We start from the raw sequence: 16,482 nt of genomic DNA on the forward strand, positions 1-16,482 counted from the left end.
AACTTGATACTGAAGGGATGGACTGATTGATGCCATGATATATGCTGCCTCTGTCTTTCTTTCTCTCTCTTTCTTTCTCCTGTGTGTAGTTACGTACGACTACAAGTCCATCATGAGAGACTGGCATATCTATTATTACCCACTCCCGTCCGTTCATATTCATGAGAAAACTACATGCCTTGATAATCATTGTAGATATCTGCATCTACTTTAATCCAGTTGTTTAAACCACCGGTCTACTCGTAAATCCGCCCAACAATTCACCGCTTTGAGACCCGTCTGTCCATGCACAAAGGTACCAGGTAGGTAGGTATTCCCTCCTGCTCTTCCATCAAGGTGGTAACCGCATCATCCATGGACCTCTCAACCCCTTTTCTCATATCATCCACACCCACCAACCCAACCATGAACCTCCCTCCTCCCATGAACCCACGACATGACAAAGCAATTAATTACCCCCCTCATGCTTATCCACACACCATAATTAACCAGGCAAACAAACAAAACCAGACCTGACGCGCCAAATAAAAAGCCCACCTTCCCCTCCCTCCCAAAATCCCAAGAAAAAAAGTCATAAGGAAAATTCAGCGTAATCCATCCATCCACCCACCCATCGATGGATGGACAGATTGATCCCATCCAACTTACGCAAACGTCATCTGAATCTCCTTCTCCTTCCCAAACTCCTCGTCATCATCGTAGTCGTCCAGCCAGGGGTTCTTTGCCAGCCCTGGTGCCGCAGTTGGAGCACCATTGCCAGCAACTCCCGACCCTGACCCTGTTGTTGTGGTTGTGGTGGTGGTCGTAGACGTTTGTGTCGTCGTCTTCTCCCCCGCCGCCGTACCAATCCCCGCCGTAGACACGGAGGAAGGTTTGTCATCATACCCATACCCATACCCACCACCACCACCACCATACCCACTGCTTCCATACCCTCCTCCCAACTTCGACGACCCCGAACCCAAGCCCAATCCCGTCCCCAGATCCCCATCATCGTCGTCATACCCAAAACTCATCTGTCCCCTCCCCTTCTCCTTACTCCCACCACTCCCACCATACAACCCCTCCGCCCCGTCATCAACAAACGTCATCTGCACCCCGTCATCATCCGCCCCGTCACCATACCCCCCGCCATACGCAAGGTAAGGGCTCTTGCTCCTGCTCCTGCTCGATCCGGTGATGGGGTCGTCGAGGCCGGAGAAGATCGGCCGGGACGGATTCGATGACGGGGAAGGGTCGTAAGGTTCAAACGACGACGATGTCCGCGTGAGGGAGTCGCCTCTTCCTCGTGCCGGGTCGCTGCCGTTCTTGTTGGCGTTGGCGTTGTTGTTGTTGTTGCTGTTATGATTCCCCGAGGAGGATCTCAACTCCAGCTTGATCGGGGGCAGGGTGCTCTTAATCTCCCTGACCTGCAATATCTCCTCCTCCTCGCTGTTCTTCCCGCTCTTTTTCTGCTTCTCCCTTTCCTTGGCAATTTCGGCGCGAATCGCGTCCACATCAAACAAGACTCCGTGATTATTCCCGTCCTTATCCTCCGTCTTCCCCCCAGCACTAGCGCTATTACCACCCTTCGAATCCTCATAAATCTCCCACTCCTGCTTCTGCAAGTTCTTCTTCCTCCTAAAAAACGCAAACGCCCCCCCTTTACCCGCCTGCTTCGCCTGCTCCTTCTCCGCCTCCTTCCTCGCCTCTTCAAGCTCGTTGATCAGCTCCCGCTGCCGCTCGCGGTGGTTATCCGGGTCCGGGTCCTCAATCTCGACAAACTCGTCGCTCTCCACCAGCCACCCGCACTCGCGCATCAGCCGCGGAATGGCTTGACGATAAGCCATGTGCCCGTCCACCAGCGCCGAGACGTCCATGTTTTCGATCCCGGGCACGCACTCGACCGGCGCGAGGCCCGCGACGCGCCGGATGCCGCCGCTCGTCAGCCGGAACAGGTAGCCCAGGATCCAGTCGTTGCGGTTGTACCCGTTGACGAACCTTCCCGCGACGACGGTGCGCGCGCGGAGGTATTCGTCCTTTTTCACCACCACCGGGCTGCCGAACAGGTACACATTCTGCACCAGGCCGTAGGCGCCCTTCTTGGCCAGCTCCTGCAGGCACGAGAAAATGACGCGGCTGCCGAGCGAGTAGCCGACGAGGGTAACGGGGCGGGTGCCGAGGTTGCGGTCGATGAGCGAGTCGGCCAGGATGAGCCCGGCCATGGTGGCGCGGTCGAGCGACACGGCCCAGGGGTTGTCGATGAGGTAGGCCAGCTTGGTTAGGACGACGGGGACTTGGAGGGCCGCCATGAGGGCGACGAGGATGGTGTTGCCGAGGACTTGCTGGAGGCCTTGGGTGAGGGCCTGGAGATAATAAATACTATGGTCAGAAGACTCCTCTCACGAGTATTTAGCTCTTAACTTGTTAAAAAAACTCACCTCAGTGGCAAGAATGTTAATAGTATCACCCATGCTCGTCAACATCTCCGGCTCCCACAGCACCGAGTAGATATCTCCCATGACAGGATCCACCGTGCTGAACGGCAGCCTCACATCATCCACCTTGCCCGTCATCCACCCCGACACCGTCACAATCAAGTTCACCCTTTTATTGTTGTGCAGCGGGCGGTACTCAAACGTCCTGACGGCGCCCGTCCTGCGATTCGCGGCCCGTCCGCCGATAATGCTCCCCGACGTGGCCGCCGTTGAGGTAATAATCGCCGCACCACCGGCACCCGCAAGGAACCCGCTCGTGCCACCGATGCCAATGGTCGTAAACCCAGCCGCCAACCCCATGCCAATGACCGGCGCCAACAGGCCCGCCGACAGACCAATCACCAACCCGCCGCCGACCGTGGCGAGGCCCATCATCATGTACCGCCTCTTGAGCGCCATCTTGCGACGGTTCTCCATGTGCTCCTCCTCGTTCCAGTTCTCGCGGTCGGCGCTGGCCTGCATCTCGAGCGCGTCCGTCACCTTCTTTTCGAACCGGCAAATGTCGAGCCACGAGATGCCCAGGTCGGCCGCCACCTTTTCCAGCAGCAGCCGGGAGCGCGCGTCGTAGATGGAGTCGGCGATGAGCACCAGGAACAGGTCGCACAGGACGGTCCAGCGGATGTCGATGTCGATCTTTTGCGTTGTCGGCATCTGCGAGGGCGTGCGCACGGGCGCGTTGAGTTCCGAGTCGCCCTCGGCAGAGTACGGCGGCGGCGGCTCGGCGGGTTGTTCTGCCGACCGGCTGGAGACGACCGAGGCGGGCCGGGTGGACGAGGTGGAGGTTCGCTTGTCCTTTTCTTTTTCCTCTTCAGCCATGGGGTTCTTGACGCGCGCGTTGGCCATGAGGACGGGCGTCAAGTCCTTGGGCACGACGCCGTGCGAATCGAGCTGCTCGATCATGACCTGCTCGGCGGGGCTGATGTCCATGTGGGTGTAGAGGCGGATCATCATCTTCTGGGCCCACATCTTCATGTTCTCGGCGGCCATGGTGACGTGCTTTTTCGTTTTGGGGGTCGCCTCGATGGACTCGGCTTCCTTGATCATGGACGAGAGCTCGAGGCGCGTCAGACCGACGTAGGCGATGCGCTGGCCCTCGGTGAGCAGCTCCTTGGTGGCTTGCAGCTGGCTTACGGCGTCGCGCTGCTCGTCGTCCACAATGCTCGTGCTGGTGCCGCCGCCGGCTTCTTTGAAGAGGTACTGGGTGTGTTCGTCCAAGCTCGTGACAGATTCGGCGTCGTCGTCCAGCAGGATCTTGGTGTACCCCTTGCCCGCGCCCCCTAGTCCCGAATAGCCGTAACTGTCATTCTCGTCTTCGTGGTACTCCCTGGCTATCAGCTTGTTGTTGTCGTCGTAGATATCGTAGGGCGCGTAGGCGGGCATGTCCTGCCACCCTCCGTCGTCGTCATCGTCGCCGGCGTCGCCCTTCTTCTTGTCGTCCTTTGGCTCCGTGGTGAGCTGCTGATGCGAGTACTCGGAGACGGCGCCGCCCAGTCCGACGCTGGCATTGCTAATGTCGCGTTTGTGGCGCTGGAATTCAGGAACCGTCTTGGATTCCGCCACGGCCTGGTCTACGGTTCGGTGTTGCTGCTTCTCGTCTGTTGGGGCAGGCTGGGCACCCTCGGAAGACTGCTTTGTCGTCGATGCCGCGTTCGGCTGGGCACGGGCAGTGTCTGGTATCGCATCTGCGGGTTTCACAGCGGAAACAGGCTCGGTCACGGTTACAGCCACGGCCGTAGGCTGCTGGCCTTGGGGTACCGATGTAGGTTCCCGCGGCGCATGGAGCGTCTCGGTGCTGTTGCGGGAGGGCGCATCTTGAAAGTCCCCGTCGCTGTCGGAGTCGGAAGAGACGGTGGCCTGGCGGGGTTGTTTGGTGTCCGTGTCCTTTTTCTGTTTAGCAGCCGGTGTCTCGACCTGCTGCTGTTGTGGTTGTCCATCCACCGCCGTCTCCGCCCCTATGTCTTTGTTCCTCTTCTCCTCGTCCGTCCCAGCCTTGTTGGTGTCAGCAGTGTCAGCGGTGCCCGACGGCTCGTCCGGAGGCGGGGCTTGGTATTTGCGTATAGGAAGACCGAAGTCGTCGTACTCGACGGTCACGGAGTCAGCAGGTGCAGAGGCTGCCGTCATTGTAGTAGAAGTAGTTGTTGTTGTAATTGAGGTATCCTCCTCCTTCTTGGCCGCATTCGCATTCGTCGGGCCGCAGCCAGCCGAGGCGCCGTCCGCACTCGGCATGGCTGTTGTTGGGGGGGTAGTTGACGGACGTTGCGACGGCGGGCTGATGGATCTGACTAAACGGCGCAGTGGTGGTGAGAGAAAGAGTTGCGAAGCGTGTGAAAGGGCGCCTAGGGCGGTGAGAGGTAGTGGGTGCAGGCGGTGGTTTGTTTCAGAGGAGAGAAACCCCCTGACGGCCTGGTGAATCCCCAAACGAAAGGAGAATGGCGGATGGATGGCTGATGTCGGATTGCCTGTTGTGGAGGGGTTGGTTTGGGGTGCCTCCCACTCCGAGACAGTGGTTTGGGGGGGCCACCCACAGGCCACTGATTGGCGGGACACACCAGTGACAGGGGCTTGACCTTCAGGCCCTTGAACGTTGGGGATCGAAGGATGGAATGCTGACAGCATCTCATGACCACCGCATACCGTCTGAACAAAGAGAACAAAAATAGAGGAGGACATGAATCACCAAACCACATCCTTCTCTCCTGCTGTCTTTGACATGTCCTTGTGTTGCTTGGCACCCGAAATACGGAGAAGCATGTTGGACTGAGTACAGCCCCCACTCCTCTCAAGATCGGGCCCATCTATTCTAGGTTGTGGTGGGGGTTGACACCTGCAACGGCCGACCGTCAAGTGAGGCTGATCGGGCCAGCAAGCACCTCAGACATGCCTCCTTTAAGATTGACAGTAGGTATAGTTGGTCACATACAGATATCATATAGGTATGCAGTCTGGCACTTGTCGCCTAGACTGAATAGACTTCCCTGAGCCCAATAGACAAGGGAACGCCAACAGCATTCATACATTAATTTGTCCATGATTAGGTATCTCGCGAACCATACCTCTTCTCTCCTCCCCACTCCATCTCGTGTCCTCTCCAACCTCACTCCTCGCCCCCGGCACCCTCCCCCTTCCCTCCTCCAGACTGCTCACCACTCCCTCCACTCGTACCATCACCACCACCACCTGTTGCTGCTGCCTCACCCTCCTTCTTAACCCCACCCTTCTTTCTCCTCTTCCTCTTGGGCTTCTTGGGCCCTTCTCCGTCCGTCGAGGACGGCGGCGGCGGCGGTGCCGGCTTCTTGGGTTTCTTCTGCTGTTCGGGCTGCGGTTTCTTCTTCGGTTTCTTGACCGACAGCGGGTTGGGTCCTTTCGGGCCATAGCGCTTCTTTTTCTTCTTTGGCTTCTCCTCTTCTTTCGTCTCCTCCTCCTCCTTTTTCTCTTGGTGGTCTTTCCCGTCACCATGGCCTTCGTCATCTGAAGACTCATCGTCGTCGTCTCGCTTCCGCTTTTGCCCGCGGCGGATGATGCCATCGAGGAATCTGTGGTTATCACCGTCAGCACACACACACACACACCAATACAACACTAATAACTAATAAGAGATATGGACATACTTAGCCTTCTCCTCCCTCAACATCACCCTCTCCGACATCTCCGACATGGGCTCCAAAATCATGACACTCCGCCTGACGTACATCAGGGGCGTGGGCACCACGGACCGCAGCTTGTCGCGGAGGTACTCGTCGAGCGTCACGACAATGTATCGAAACTTGTTCTCCCCCCGGCCCTTAGGGTCGACGCACGACATGACGCACTCCCGCTCGGGCAGCGCGTCCTGGTCCATCAGGTGGCCGCACCGCCGGCGCTCAAACGTCTTTGCGCGGTCGATGGCGGCCACGATGGCCGGGTCCTTGTTTGGTGGGTTATTCTTGGCGTAGAGTTGTCTCTGTTTTGGACTGTGTCAATATTTTTTTTCTTCTTTCTGAAACAACGATGGTCATGGTGACACGGAATGGTGAAAACTCACGATAGAGCACTGCGTAATCATGGGCTTGACGTTCTTGGTGGACAGGGTCTTTTGGAACAGGGCGACCAGGTCAAGCTTGATGGTGTCTAGAACAACATCGCTCGTGATGAGCAGCTGGTATGGCTCGCGGAACCCCAGCTGCTGGAAGTTCCGCATGAGCTTCTTGTACTGTTTGGCGCGTTTGCCCATGGTGATGAGAGGGCGGTGGCCGGGGAAGGCCGATTCGAGGCAGGATTAGATTCGAGAAATGAAAATTGAAAAGAATTGAAAAGAAAAGGAAGACGAATTGAGGTGGGTATTGGAGATGTGGCTGGTGTGTTGTGTGGTGTTTTGGTTCAGTCAGTTCAATTCGATGAAATCAATCGTCATGTTCTCATGAATTTTCAAAGTGAAGTGAGCTGAGCTTCCAAAAAATTTCCAGACTTCGAGCAGATGTTCCAGTGTTCCAGCGACCAGGATGCCACGGCCGGGACCCACCAAGGCAATCCTCCGTCGGCGTCCCGGCTGCAGGCCAAGCCCGGCCTTCCATCACGCCCCACCAACTTCCGGGTTCCGAACCCGATCCTGTTCCTGGTTTTCAAGTTACAAGTTGGAGAAGAGGGAGACTGGATACCGGCAAAATAAAAATAGCTAGTAAGAAATAGGTACTCGCAGATAAAACGCTGAATTATTCTCAACCCAGAAAAAACACACCCCTGGTCCAAGGACCTTACTCAACACCAACTCCAACCCCGTCTATATACTCCGTATACCCAACCACCCAACGCCCGCCGGACCATGATGCCCATGTTCCCAAGTAGAGTACCTAGTAGTCAAAAACAGGACAGCAAACAGCCTTTCAAATCAACCCGCACCCCTTCACCACCCAAACCATCATTCTTCGTGAAAAGACTGGTAGAGAGGTAGATCACCCCCAAACCAAACCCACGCCTCCCAACCACCTCCGCCCAGCCGTCCTACGGCCAGTGCTTCTTCGCATTCCCATTCCTCCTACAAATCGCCGCCACAACACTAATATCATCCAGCTTCCCTCCCCCGCTCGCCAACCCTTCCTCAATCGCATGCTCCATAAACGGGCTCTCGGCGAACGGATCCACCGCCACCACCCTCGCCGCCTCCATCACCTCATCCGCCACAAACTCCATCATCCCATTCTTACTACTTTCACTCCCATCCCCATCTTTTATACTTTCCTCCTCCTCCTCCAACCTCAACACCTCCCCCGCCCTCCCCGGAACCTCCCCCTTCTCCCACCGCTCCATCGCCTCCACAACCTTGGCCACAATCTCGTGCGCCCACAGGTTATCAATCACCCCGTCCGACATGGCCAGGACCACGTCCCCCTCGCGGATCGGCACCTCGTCCACCACCGCGTTCCCGCGGGGGGTGTCCGGGCTGTTGGTCCCCAGCTGCCGCGGGCAGTCGAACCAGTGCCATTGCTCCTTCGATTTGTACACCAGCTCGCGCGTCGACGGGCGGATGACCATGATTTGCGAGTCGCCGAGGTTGGTGACGTAGAGGAGGGGTTCGAGGCGGGTGGTGGTGGAGGGGTTGGTTGTTGTTGTGGTGGTTGCCGCTGCTGCTGGGTCAGCATTATCGGTCCGGTTTTCGCTGTCGCTCGTCGTCGTCGTCATCGACGACGTCGTCGGCACCGGAACCCGCCGGTAAAACAGCTGCGCTCCCGCGGCCGTGGTTGTGCCCTGCCAGTCGTTCGGCGGGCTGGTGGCTTCGATGGTCAACTCATACGCCCGCTGAAGATGTGCCAGCGGATCAGGGAGTAGCGCCTCCCCCTGCCTGGCAGCATCTTCAAAAATGGACGTCGCCCAAAAATGCAATATTAACCGTGCCCACAACCTAAAAACCAAAAAAAAAAAAAAAACCAACCACGTCAGTCAGCAATACTCCCCAACCCACACAACCCAACAACTTTAGGATCTAGGATCTACTCACCCAGCATGCCCCCTCTCCCTCGTACTCCACGCCCCAACCCCGTCATTCGCCCCGATAAACCACCCGCTCGCAAACACGGCATCATCACCATTCGTCAGCCCCTGGATCAGCTGTCCGCCCACATAGGCTCTGTTTCTCCTCCTATCCCGGCTGCGATCGTGCGTGCTGAGCGGGTCGCTGAACGAGCCCGACGGCGGCGACAGGAACGGCGGCGGGAACGGGCGCGGGGTGCGTTTCGCGAAGAGCGCCACGCCCGTGTCGAAGCGGAAGGGGAGGTGCGCGAACACGGAGCCGTCGAGACGGCCTTGGTCGTCCAGCGGCGGGTTCGAAGGCGAGGACGGCGACGGTTGGGCGGACGACGGGGGTTGTTGTTGTTGTGGAGGGGTTGGCTGCGCGGGTTCGGCAGAAGGCGGTGGTGATGGTGGTGGTGGTGGGTGTTGGTGTCGTTCTTCGGAGGTGTCTGGCCGTCGGAGGAAGGATGCCAGGCTGATGGTGCGGGCCTGCTGCTGCTGGCCCTTCAACAACGGGAACGATATTAGCGGCAAACCGGCTTGGCCGGAGAGCCATGGAAGAAGAGCCTGTCGTGGTCGTCTACATGGCTGTAGAGGAAGCGGTCGCGGCCGTGTTAGGATCAACAAGCGACGGACAGATGTCGTTGTTGCGATGTCGGCGACGGGGGCGGCATGTAGAGTCCGGAGAGGACCAGCGACTACCTGCGACAAGCGGCGCAACGGAGAAGAGCTGGAGGCATGTGACAACAGGCCCGAGAAGAGGAACGGCGGCGATGGTGCTTTTGCTAGCAACCGAGGAGCAAGTCTTGTCATTCCAGCGGCGGCGCGCGCGACACCTTGGTGGCGCTGGCGGACGACATTCGAAAAGATTTTGGGCGATGGTTGTGTGGGATGAGATGGGATGGACGCTCAGCCCAGCGAAGAGCTGATAAGAGGTCCAGTGTCCTGGTGGTCCTGTCGTTCAGCAGGTATCGGAGCTTCCGTCCCCGTCGGACGGAACAAGGCTGTGCTGGGTTAGGCGTTGGGTCCACTTACTTAGCAGAGGACCCGGAGCGTTGAAACGGCGCTGCATCGGGCCTTTCAGCTTCTGCCACTCCACCAAGACACGGGAGGGACTCCCGTTGGGACCACAACTTTGATCAAAAAAGGAAGGAAATAAAAACCATTTGCACGCCGACAGCCATAAAGTCACCTCGATTCGAGACAAAAAGTTTTATAAGCTGACTTCTTCAAGGAGCGAATGGAAATGCCAACCCTGGAATTGATGTACGAGTAATAGGTAACACTAACAGCGAGCACTTAATTCTAACCAAAGCCATCTAAGGAATGTGTCTAACCTACCCCCTTTTCCTCCAAACCTGACAGAAACCCTCCTCCTAGCCGAACCTCTTATCCCATCATCAAGTCATCCCAAGTCCCAAGTCTTAGTAATCCCCCTCCCAAGGAAACATCCACCCCAAGAAACCCAGACTTAGTCCAATGCCCTTAGCTAAAATAACAGCGAGAAAGAAGAAGGAAAAGAAAAAAAAACAAAGGAAACCCCCTATCCTAACCTAACAAAATGCTATCTTGTTCTCCTGTCTCTTCTTTCGTGTTACTAAACCAATGCAAACCAAGCCAATAAAAGAACAATACCTATAACAATACCCAACCCCAAGACCTCCCTCCTCCTCTTCTACCTATCCCTCCTGCCCCAACCACCTTGTAACCGTCAAAAGTACTTCTTTCCAAACCACAAGACTAACACAAAAGCCAAGAACATAACCAAATCAATACCAGACCAGCCAATCCATTCTTATCCTCACCACCCATTCCTCCTCCCACGAGTAGTAAAAAGCTTCTCTAGCGGCACGTCATCCTCATCCTCCTCCTGCACCCCACCCATATCTCTATTGCTCTCCCCAGGCAAACCCACCCGCAAACCAGGAGAAACCCATGCAGCCCCTTCTTCTTCTTCTTCACCCCTCCCCCCGTCCACCACCCACATCGACATCTCCACCCCCTTCCCCCTTCTCAGCTGCCCTCCCCAACCATCATCAGCGACAAGCCAATCGTCCCTCTAGAACCCCTTGCCCTGAAAGAACGGCACCCCCGCCGCCCTCACCGGCCCGCCGGGCGGCACAGCACCTGCAGCAGCAGCGGACGCGGGAGAAGGAGTAGAAACAGGGTACTGCTGTCCCAACCCTCCCGGTTGCGTGGCAGACTTGGGCACCGCGTGGCCTTGCATGTTTCCGGGGAATCCCATTGGCATGCTATGCCCGACGCCCATTCCCATGCCCATGCCCATGCTTGGAGACGTCCCCAGACCGCCTGGTGCAGGACGATGCGGTAAGCTCCCACTCAGCGCCCATCCCGGGCCGGGACTTTGGCGGCCGCTGCCGTACGAAGCTGCGGGAGGATACGGGTGCTGTTGTTGTTGTTGCTGTTGCGGGAAGCGGCCAGGACTCATACGGCCCGGGTTCACTGATGGGGCGTAAGAAGCGGCAGGCGCATCGTTCAAGAGAGGCGGTGACATCATCCTGCTCATGGCGCCGGGCGTCTGTGGACGGGGCGGCTGCGAGCCGTACATGATAGACGGAGCACCGCCAGCCATGACCGGAGGTGTCATGCCGCCCAAGCCGCCCGGAGTCTGCGGCCGCATACCGACCAGCTGTTGAGCCGTGGCAAATTGGGCCTGCTGCAAGGCGTACTGTTCCTGGGCGGCGCGCTGAGCTTGCATGTTCATCTCGCGCTGCCGCTGATCGATGGCCTGCGCGACGGTCTGGGTGCTGAGACCCTGCTTCATCTGCGCGCGCTCACGCTCCCTCGACTCGATCGCCCCGACGAGCCCAGATTGCGTTGGCGACGGCTTGTTGCTGGAGGCGAGCGCGATCAACGGCGTTCCCGTCACTCGGGCGACATGCTCCTGCTCGCGCGCAGACAGATGCATCGAGATCTCGCCAGCCGAGTGGGGAGTGGTAGCAGGGATTCCCACCGGGCGGATGGTTGAGAGGAGATCGACTGAATTATTCCGCGAGTGCGGCAGCCCGCGGCTGCCAGGCCGCTTGTAGGGATCAGTACCGCCAACCCCTGGGACAGAGGCGAGCAGTTCCTGCGAGTTCTGCCGAGAATGATACCGGGGGGCACTAAGATAATCTGTCGAGTTCTGCCGCGAGTGCGAGGCCCCGAGACCAACCACCGTATTCGAAGACGGAATGCGCTGGTGCGAGTACAGCGGAGTGGGCGTAGATCGACCCTGGAGTGTTTGCTGGAGCGCAGCCACATTCTCTGTCGACAGCGTTTTGAAGGAAGGACCAGGCCATGCCACGGTACGGCGTCCCAAGTCATCCGAATGCTGGCGATTGTGCCCGAGAGAAGCAGCTGGGCCAGGGGACTTCCGTCCGGTGGTCGGCAATCCAGACGCGCGGCGCACGTGCTTGTTGGCGCCTTTATCCTTGTCCTTGTCGCCCGCCAGGAGTGGTGCCGCATAGCTGTACGTCCGGCCGAAGTCGATCTCAGGAATCTCGTAATCCAGGGTGGGGTCCTTGGGGTCTTTCTTGAGGCTGGTGTCTCCAACAGTCTTGAGCACGCCGTACCGGGGACGTTCCTCTCGTTGCGGAACTGGAGGATCGTCGATCGATGGCCGGCTGCTGCTGGCATAATCAGGGGTACTCGTCTCTGAAGCATTATCCTCACGCATGGCCTCTGCCGTCTGCTGATCGATCACGCGGTAGCGAGGACCGAGTCGAGGAGGGGTTCTGGGCTTAGGAGGAAGACGTTGAGGGGTCTCACGCTTGGGGGTTACACCTCTCTCGACATAGTCGAAAACGGTCGGGGGCAACAAAGGCGATGCCGGAGGGGTCATACGGTCCGATTCAATCGAAGGGCTTGGTCTCGGAGTGGGCTCGCGATTCTGCTGAGGGGATGGGCTGCGCCATTCGCGTTGGCAATGTTCCGGTTCGGGGGGAGGAGGGGTTCGTTGACCACTGGGAGGAGGACCGTCGTCTCCAGCACTCCCAGGAGGACGCTGGTCTGACGACTGCTTGGTCCGGAGCCGAGCGGGATCCCTAGGAGGCGGTGGCGGGGTTCCTGGAGCGTCGTCGCGAGCAGCGCCAGGATCAGAAGACGGAGGTATTAGAACTTCACGAGATCCAGAGAGATTAGCATTCATTCCCAAGGCGCTGGCGCTGGTTTGTGTCTGTACCGCTAGACCACGCTGGTCAGGATATGGCGGAGCCGGGTTTCCGTATCCGGGTCCGGGGCCAAACTCAAAGGTATCCGGGTTGAATCCCTGACTCCCCGCGATTTGAGACAAGGTGCTATTTGACAAACGAATGGTGGCTCTCCGCATCTCGGGCGAGGGAACGGGCTTTTGCGGCGGGCGTGAACCGGCACCGTGGGCGAAGGCTGGCGGTAGGTGGACCGGTTCCGGGGTGTCCATTCTCCTGAACTCGTCCACGTTGGTCATGGGTCCTCTAACTGGGTTGCCGTCCTCAGAGCTGACTCTCTCGGGGGTTGACGCAAGATCGCTGGCGTAATTCCTAACGCGGTCGGTTTGGCTGCGCATGGGGGGCTGTTGTTGCTGCCAAGGCGGCGAGTTGTCCATGGGATACGGGGCCTGCATGTCCTGTGGATCAGAAATATGACGGGAGTGCCTCTGCGTCGCCGGCACCATAGGCGGCGGCAGTTGGCTCCTGTTAGGGTCCGGGGGCGCCGAGCCGTCGCGAGCACCCGGCCTTGACCGTGTAAAGGACCGAGACGACCGGATGGAACCGGCGTCATCGGCAAAACCTACCCTTGGCCGCGACGGCGCACCCGAGTTTCCGTAGCTCAGGCGCTTACTGTTGCGGCTTGTGCTGCGGCTTTGAGCCGTGCTGGCGGGCTCATCATCCATGGTTGCCATTCGTTGGCCCGTCAACTCCTTCATCCGTTTCCTCCACTCCCGCTCCGACCACGAAGTGCTCCCTTCGGTGAGGACCAGCCCGCTCACGTCCAAGACATCGAGGTACCAGTGCCGCTTATGCTTGGGCATGCCAAACATCAAAGACCGCGTATCGAGGGAGCTCGCAACCAGGCGACCGGGCCGGCCGTACAGGGCAAACGTGTCCCAGGTCGGAAACAGGAAGCGGAGCATCATTTCGAAGCCCGACACGGCGGGATGAGTCTCGGGCATAATGAAGACGAACCCTTCGCTCGACGATGATGGCTCTGTGTGAATGGTGATGTCACCCTCGATCTTGATGAGAGTCGACGAATCGATGAGCTCCTTGGCCTGCGGGTAGATGGCGTAGGCCGCGTAGGCATCGGTGATGGTCGCGATGGGATGCTGATGCTTCTTTTTCTTCTCAGCCTCCTTCCTGCTGTCGAAGAACTTGATCTCGCCCTTGAGGACGGGCCCGTGCGACCTGTCATAGGGGTTGCGCTTCTTCCACTCCTTCTGGGCCTTTTGATACTCCTTTTCGCTCGGGGGCTCAATGACACAGAAGCACCGCTTCCAGGGGACGCCGGCACCGAACCTGACGCGGACCCACTCCGAGATGGGTTGCCGAGCCCGCTCCATGATGATGTTGATGCTGTTCAGCGTTTTGCCCTTGCCGGCAACGAGCGCACCGGTGTAGGCCTCCTGCAGCGTCGAGTGCTCGAAGATGGCCAGACGTATCGCCGAGGTCCATTGGATCAGGGAGTGATGCGAGTTGAAGTGGAGCAGGTAGCGGTTGCGGCCGGCAGTGCTGATGCTCAGGATGTTTTGCAGCGGCTGTTCGTCGTTGGACTTGGTGGGCAACGACTCGATCTGCAACGAGTTAGCGATATAGTTCCCGTGTGGCACCGCATCAGGGTGCACAGCCAAGGCGACGGGACGGTATTATACCATCTTAACGGACGCATCCGTCAGGTTCAGGAACTTGGGGAGGACCTCGCCATCTTCGCCCGCGGCGTCGAGTTCGGCAGCATCCCAAAGAGACAAAACGGTTCCCACCAGCTGCGCGAAACACTCGGTCCATGTCCGGTCAGGATTCGGGTGTCCGCCTACGTCATAATGTCGTCAGCAGGGTGAAAACAGTCCAGGCACATCACTGCACCCGGGGAGGGGACGAGGTAAAAAAACGCACGAATATCCTGATCGTCCAGCTTCAGGAAGTAGCCCTCCTGGTACAGCTTGTTGGACTGGCTGTTCAGGAGGGTGAAGATGGGCTGAAGCTCTGGAAGGGTCTGCTCGTTGATGGCCATGACGGGCGGATGGTAAGGTTGAACAAGGGACAGCGGACGCTTGTGACGGCGAGACCACCGCGTGGGGCTCGGAGACGACGAATGGTTCAGCGAGCGAAGTTCAGCAACATGCTCGTCCTCGTCGTAGTCGGGGGTTGTGGCGGAAGAGGCGGCCGACGGCACGTCACTCGCGGGGTGTGCGGGGGAGGCGCCAGGTGAGGGGATGTCGACCGAGTCCGGCAGCGATTTGGGAGAGTGTGGTTGCGGTTGTTCTGGATCGGGTTGCGAAGACGGCGGAAGCGGTTGCACTGGTTGTGGTTGAGGTTGCGGTGGTGTCACTTCCGATGCGGGTGTGGCGGCGGCAGCGTTGGCGGCTGCAGGTGCAGGTGCAGATGCGTCTACTTTAGGCGGTGATGTCGGGGATGTCGGGGCAGGGTTTTGTGCTGATGAGTCCCTGTGAGAAGCCGAGAGGCTGGCTATAAATGACAGGACTTTATGACGCGAGACGACTCTGTTAGCAGACTGGACCTCCGACTGGACAGGGTTCCCAGCGCCAGCTCGTCAATGCGAGGTCTAACGGTTTAGTGTGCAGCGCCTTCTCAGATGCCCGATCCCGCCGGCTTGGCAAGGGCAAAAAAAAGTGAGCAAGAGAGGGGAAGGGGGAGAAGGGGGATAAAAATTAAGACGAAAAAAATAGAGCAATGGAAAAAAGGGAGATGGAAGAGATGAAAAAAAGAAGGGGGAAAAAACAAGCCGCAGGCACTCATTACCCGGGCAGCGACGGGAGGCGCTGTGGTTATGAGTAAGGTACATGTATGTATGTACCAGCTGCGGATGTCTGTCTTTGTTGCAGGTGGCCCTGGACTGGCCGTCCTGTGACTTCCATCTCTGGCTGCTGACAGGACGCGCGTGCCTTTGGGGCTGGGCATCGGAGAATAGCTCTTGCTCTGGAATCTGCGGACACTCGGACACTCGGCGCCAGGCGATACGAGGGAATGCCACATACCTCGACTGCTGCGGCGGGCCATGACGCCGGGGGTTTGTTTCCTTCCTCGTCAGGTCGTCCAGCAACACAATTCGATGATCGGACTGGGGGCTTGGCAAGAACAGCTAGGGTTCGGTGAGCAGATGGCGGCGGGGGATGGCGGTTGCCAGCAAACCAGAACGGCAAGAGGGACAGCTGAAGAGGGATCAGAACTTCCACAGTTCCAAACCCCGATTTTTGGATGTTTGGGTTTTGTCCTTTCAAAGACAACAACAAAAAACAAAAACGAACGGCGGCCGGGTTTTTCTCAAGTCGATTTCTCGCCCCAGGCCAAGCAAAGCCAAGCAAAGCCAAGGCAATTGTCGCCGCCGGCGTGTGGGCTGGCTTCGAAATGGCTCGACCGCTGTTGCTGACTTGTCCGACTTTGTCCCCCGCCCGGGATATCCGCTCTGCAGCGATGCGGCAACCTGGAACCGCCCCGTCTTTTCTTGGTCTGTCACTGTCGTTACGCCGGCTGCCGCTCCATCCGGACCGGGTCGTTCGTCCTTGGTTCTTGTTGGCTGACGTGCGCGAAGACGAGGGCCGAGACACACGGAGTCGGAGACCAGAGAAAGCGCTGCTGGGGCCGGGGCCGAAAGGGGGAGAGACTTCAGCTCGTGGTGGCAATGAATGATGATCCGGCGGTCGGTAAGTAGGTACCTAGGTGTGTGACGTACGTCTTCACAAACCCAGGAACAGGGCAAGCGGGCGGTGATGGAAGTTAGGTGAGGTCTTTTGGCGATGATCCACCTACGTCAGTCGCAACGTCGAGTCAGCGAAATACTGCGCCGGGTCCTCCGGTCGATGAAAGCG

General features: G+C 58.3%; 5 protein-coding genes across 5 annotated transcripts; all 5 read right to left on the minus strand.

Moving 5' to 3' along the window:
- Positions 1 to 644: 644 nt before the first annotated feature.
- VTJ04DRAFT_2998 (uncharacterized protein) lies at positions 645 to 4,703 on the minus strand (the record flags this gene model as incomplete). Its single annotated transcript, XM_069360848.1, has 2 exons — positions 645 to 2,345; positions 2,421 to 4,703. The coding sequence occupies 2 exons, from the start codon at positions 4,701 to 4,703 to the stop codon at positions 645 to 647; spliced, it is 3,984 nt and encodes a 1,327-aa protein (XP_069221519.1).
- An 868-nt stretch (positions 4,704 to 5,571) lies between these two features.
- VTJ04DRAFT_2999 (uncharacterized protein) lies at positions 5,572 to 6,687 on the minus strand (the record flags this gene model as incomplete). Its single annotated transcript, XM_069360849.1, has 3 exons — positions 5,572 to 6,010; positions 6,086 to 6,417; positions 6,499 to 6,687. The coding sequence occupies 3 exons, from the start codon at positions 6,685 to 6,687 to the stop codon at positions 5,572 to 5,574; spliced, it is 960 nt and encodes a 319-aa protein (XP_069221520.1).
- A 767-nt stretch (positions 6,688 to 7,454) lies between these two features.
- On the minus strand, positions 7,455 to 9,272 carry VTJ04DRAFT_3000 (uncharacterized protein; the record flags this gene model as incomplete). Its single annotated transcript, XM_069360853.1, has 2 exons — positions 7,455 to 8,352; positions 8,449 to 9,272. 2 exons carry the CDS (start codon positions 9,270 to 9,272, stop codon positions 7,455 to 7,457), a joined length of 1,722 nt encoding a protein of 573 aa, XP_069221521.1.
- A 740-nt stretch (positions 9,273 to 10,012) lies between these two features.
- Positions 10,013 to 10,446, minus strand: VTJ04DRAFT_3001 (uncharacterized protein; the record flags this gene model as incomplete). The annotated part of the gene is made up of 3 exons (XM_069360854.1): positions 10,013 to 10,138; positions 10,181 to 10,199; positions 10,265 to 10,446. 3 exons carry the CDS (start codon positions 10,444 to 10,446, stop codon positions 10,013 to 10,015), a joined length of 327 nt encoding a protein of 108 aa, XP_069221522.1.
- Positions 10,447 to 10,518: 72 nt separating this feature from the next.
- VTJ04DRAFT_3002 (uncharacterized protein) lies at positions 10,519 to 15,673 on the minus strand (the record flags this gene model as incomplete). Its single annotated transcript, XM_069360855.1, has 4 exons — positions 10,519 to 14,229; positions 14,308 to 14,465; positions 14,549 to 15,136; positions 15,652 to 15,673. 4 exons carry the CDS (start codon positions 15,671 to 15,673, stop codon positions 10,519 to 10,521), a joined length of 4,479 nt encoding a protein of 1,492 aa, XP_069221523.1.
- Positions 15,674 to 16,482: the final 809 nt, after the last annotated feature.

The sequence above is a fragment of the Mycothermus thermophilus genome (assembly GCF_041956435.1).
Source record: "Mycothermus thermophilus strain CBS 625.91 unplaced genomic scaffold VTJ04scaffold_2, whole genome shotgun sequence".
NCBI lineage: Eukaryota > Fungi > Ascomycota > Sordariomycetes > Sordariales > Chaetomiaceae > Mycothermus > Mycothermus thermophilus.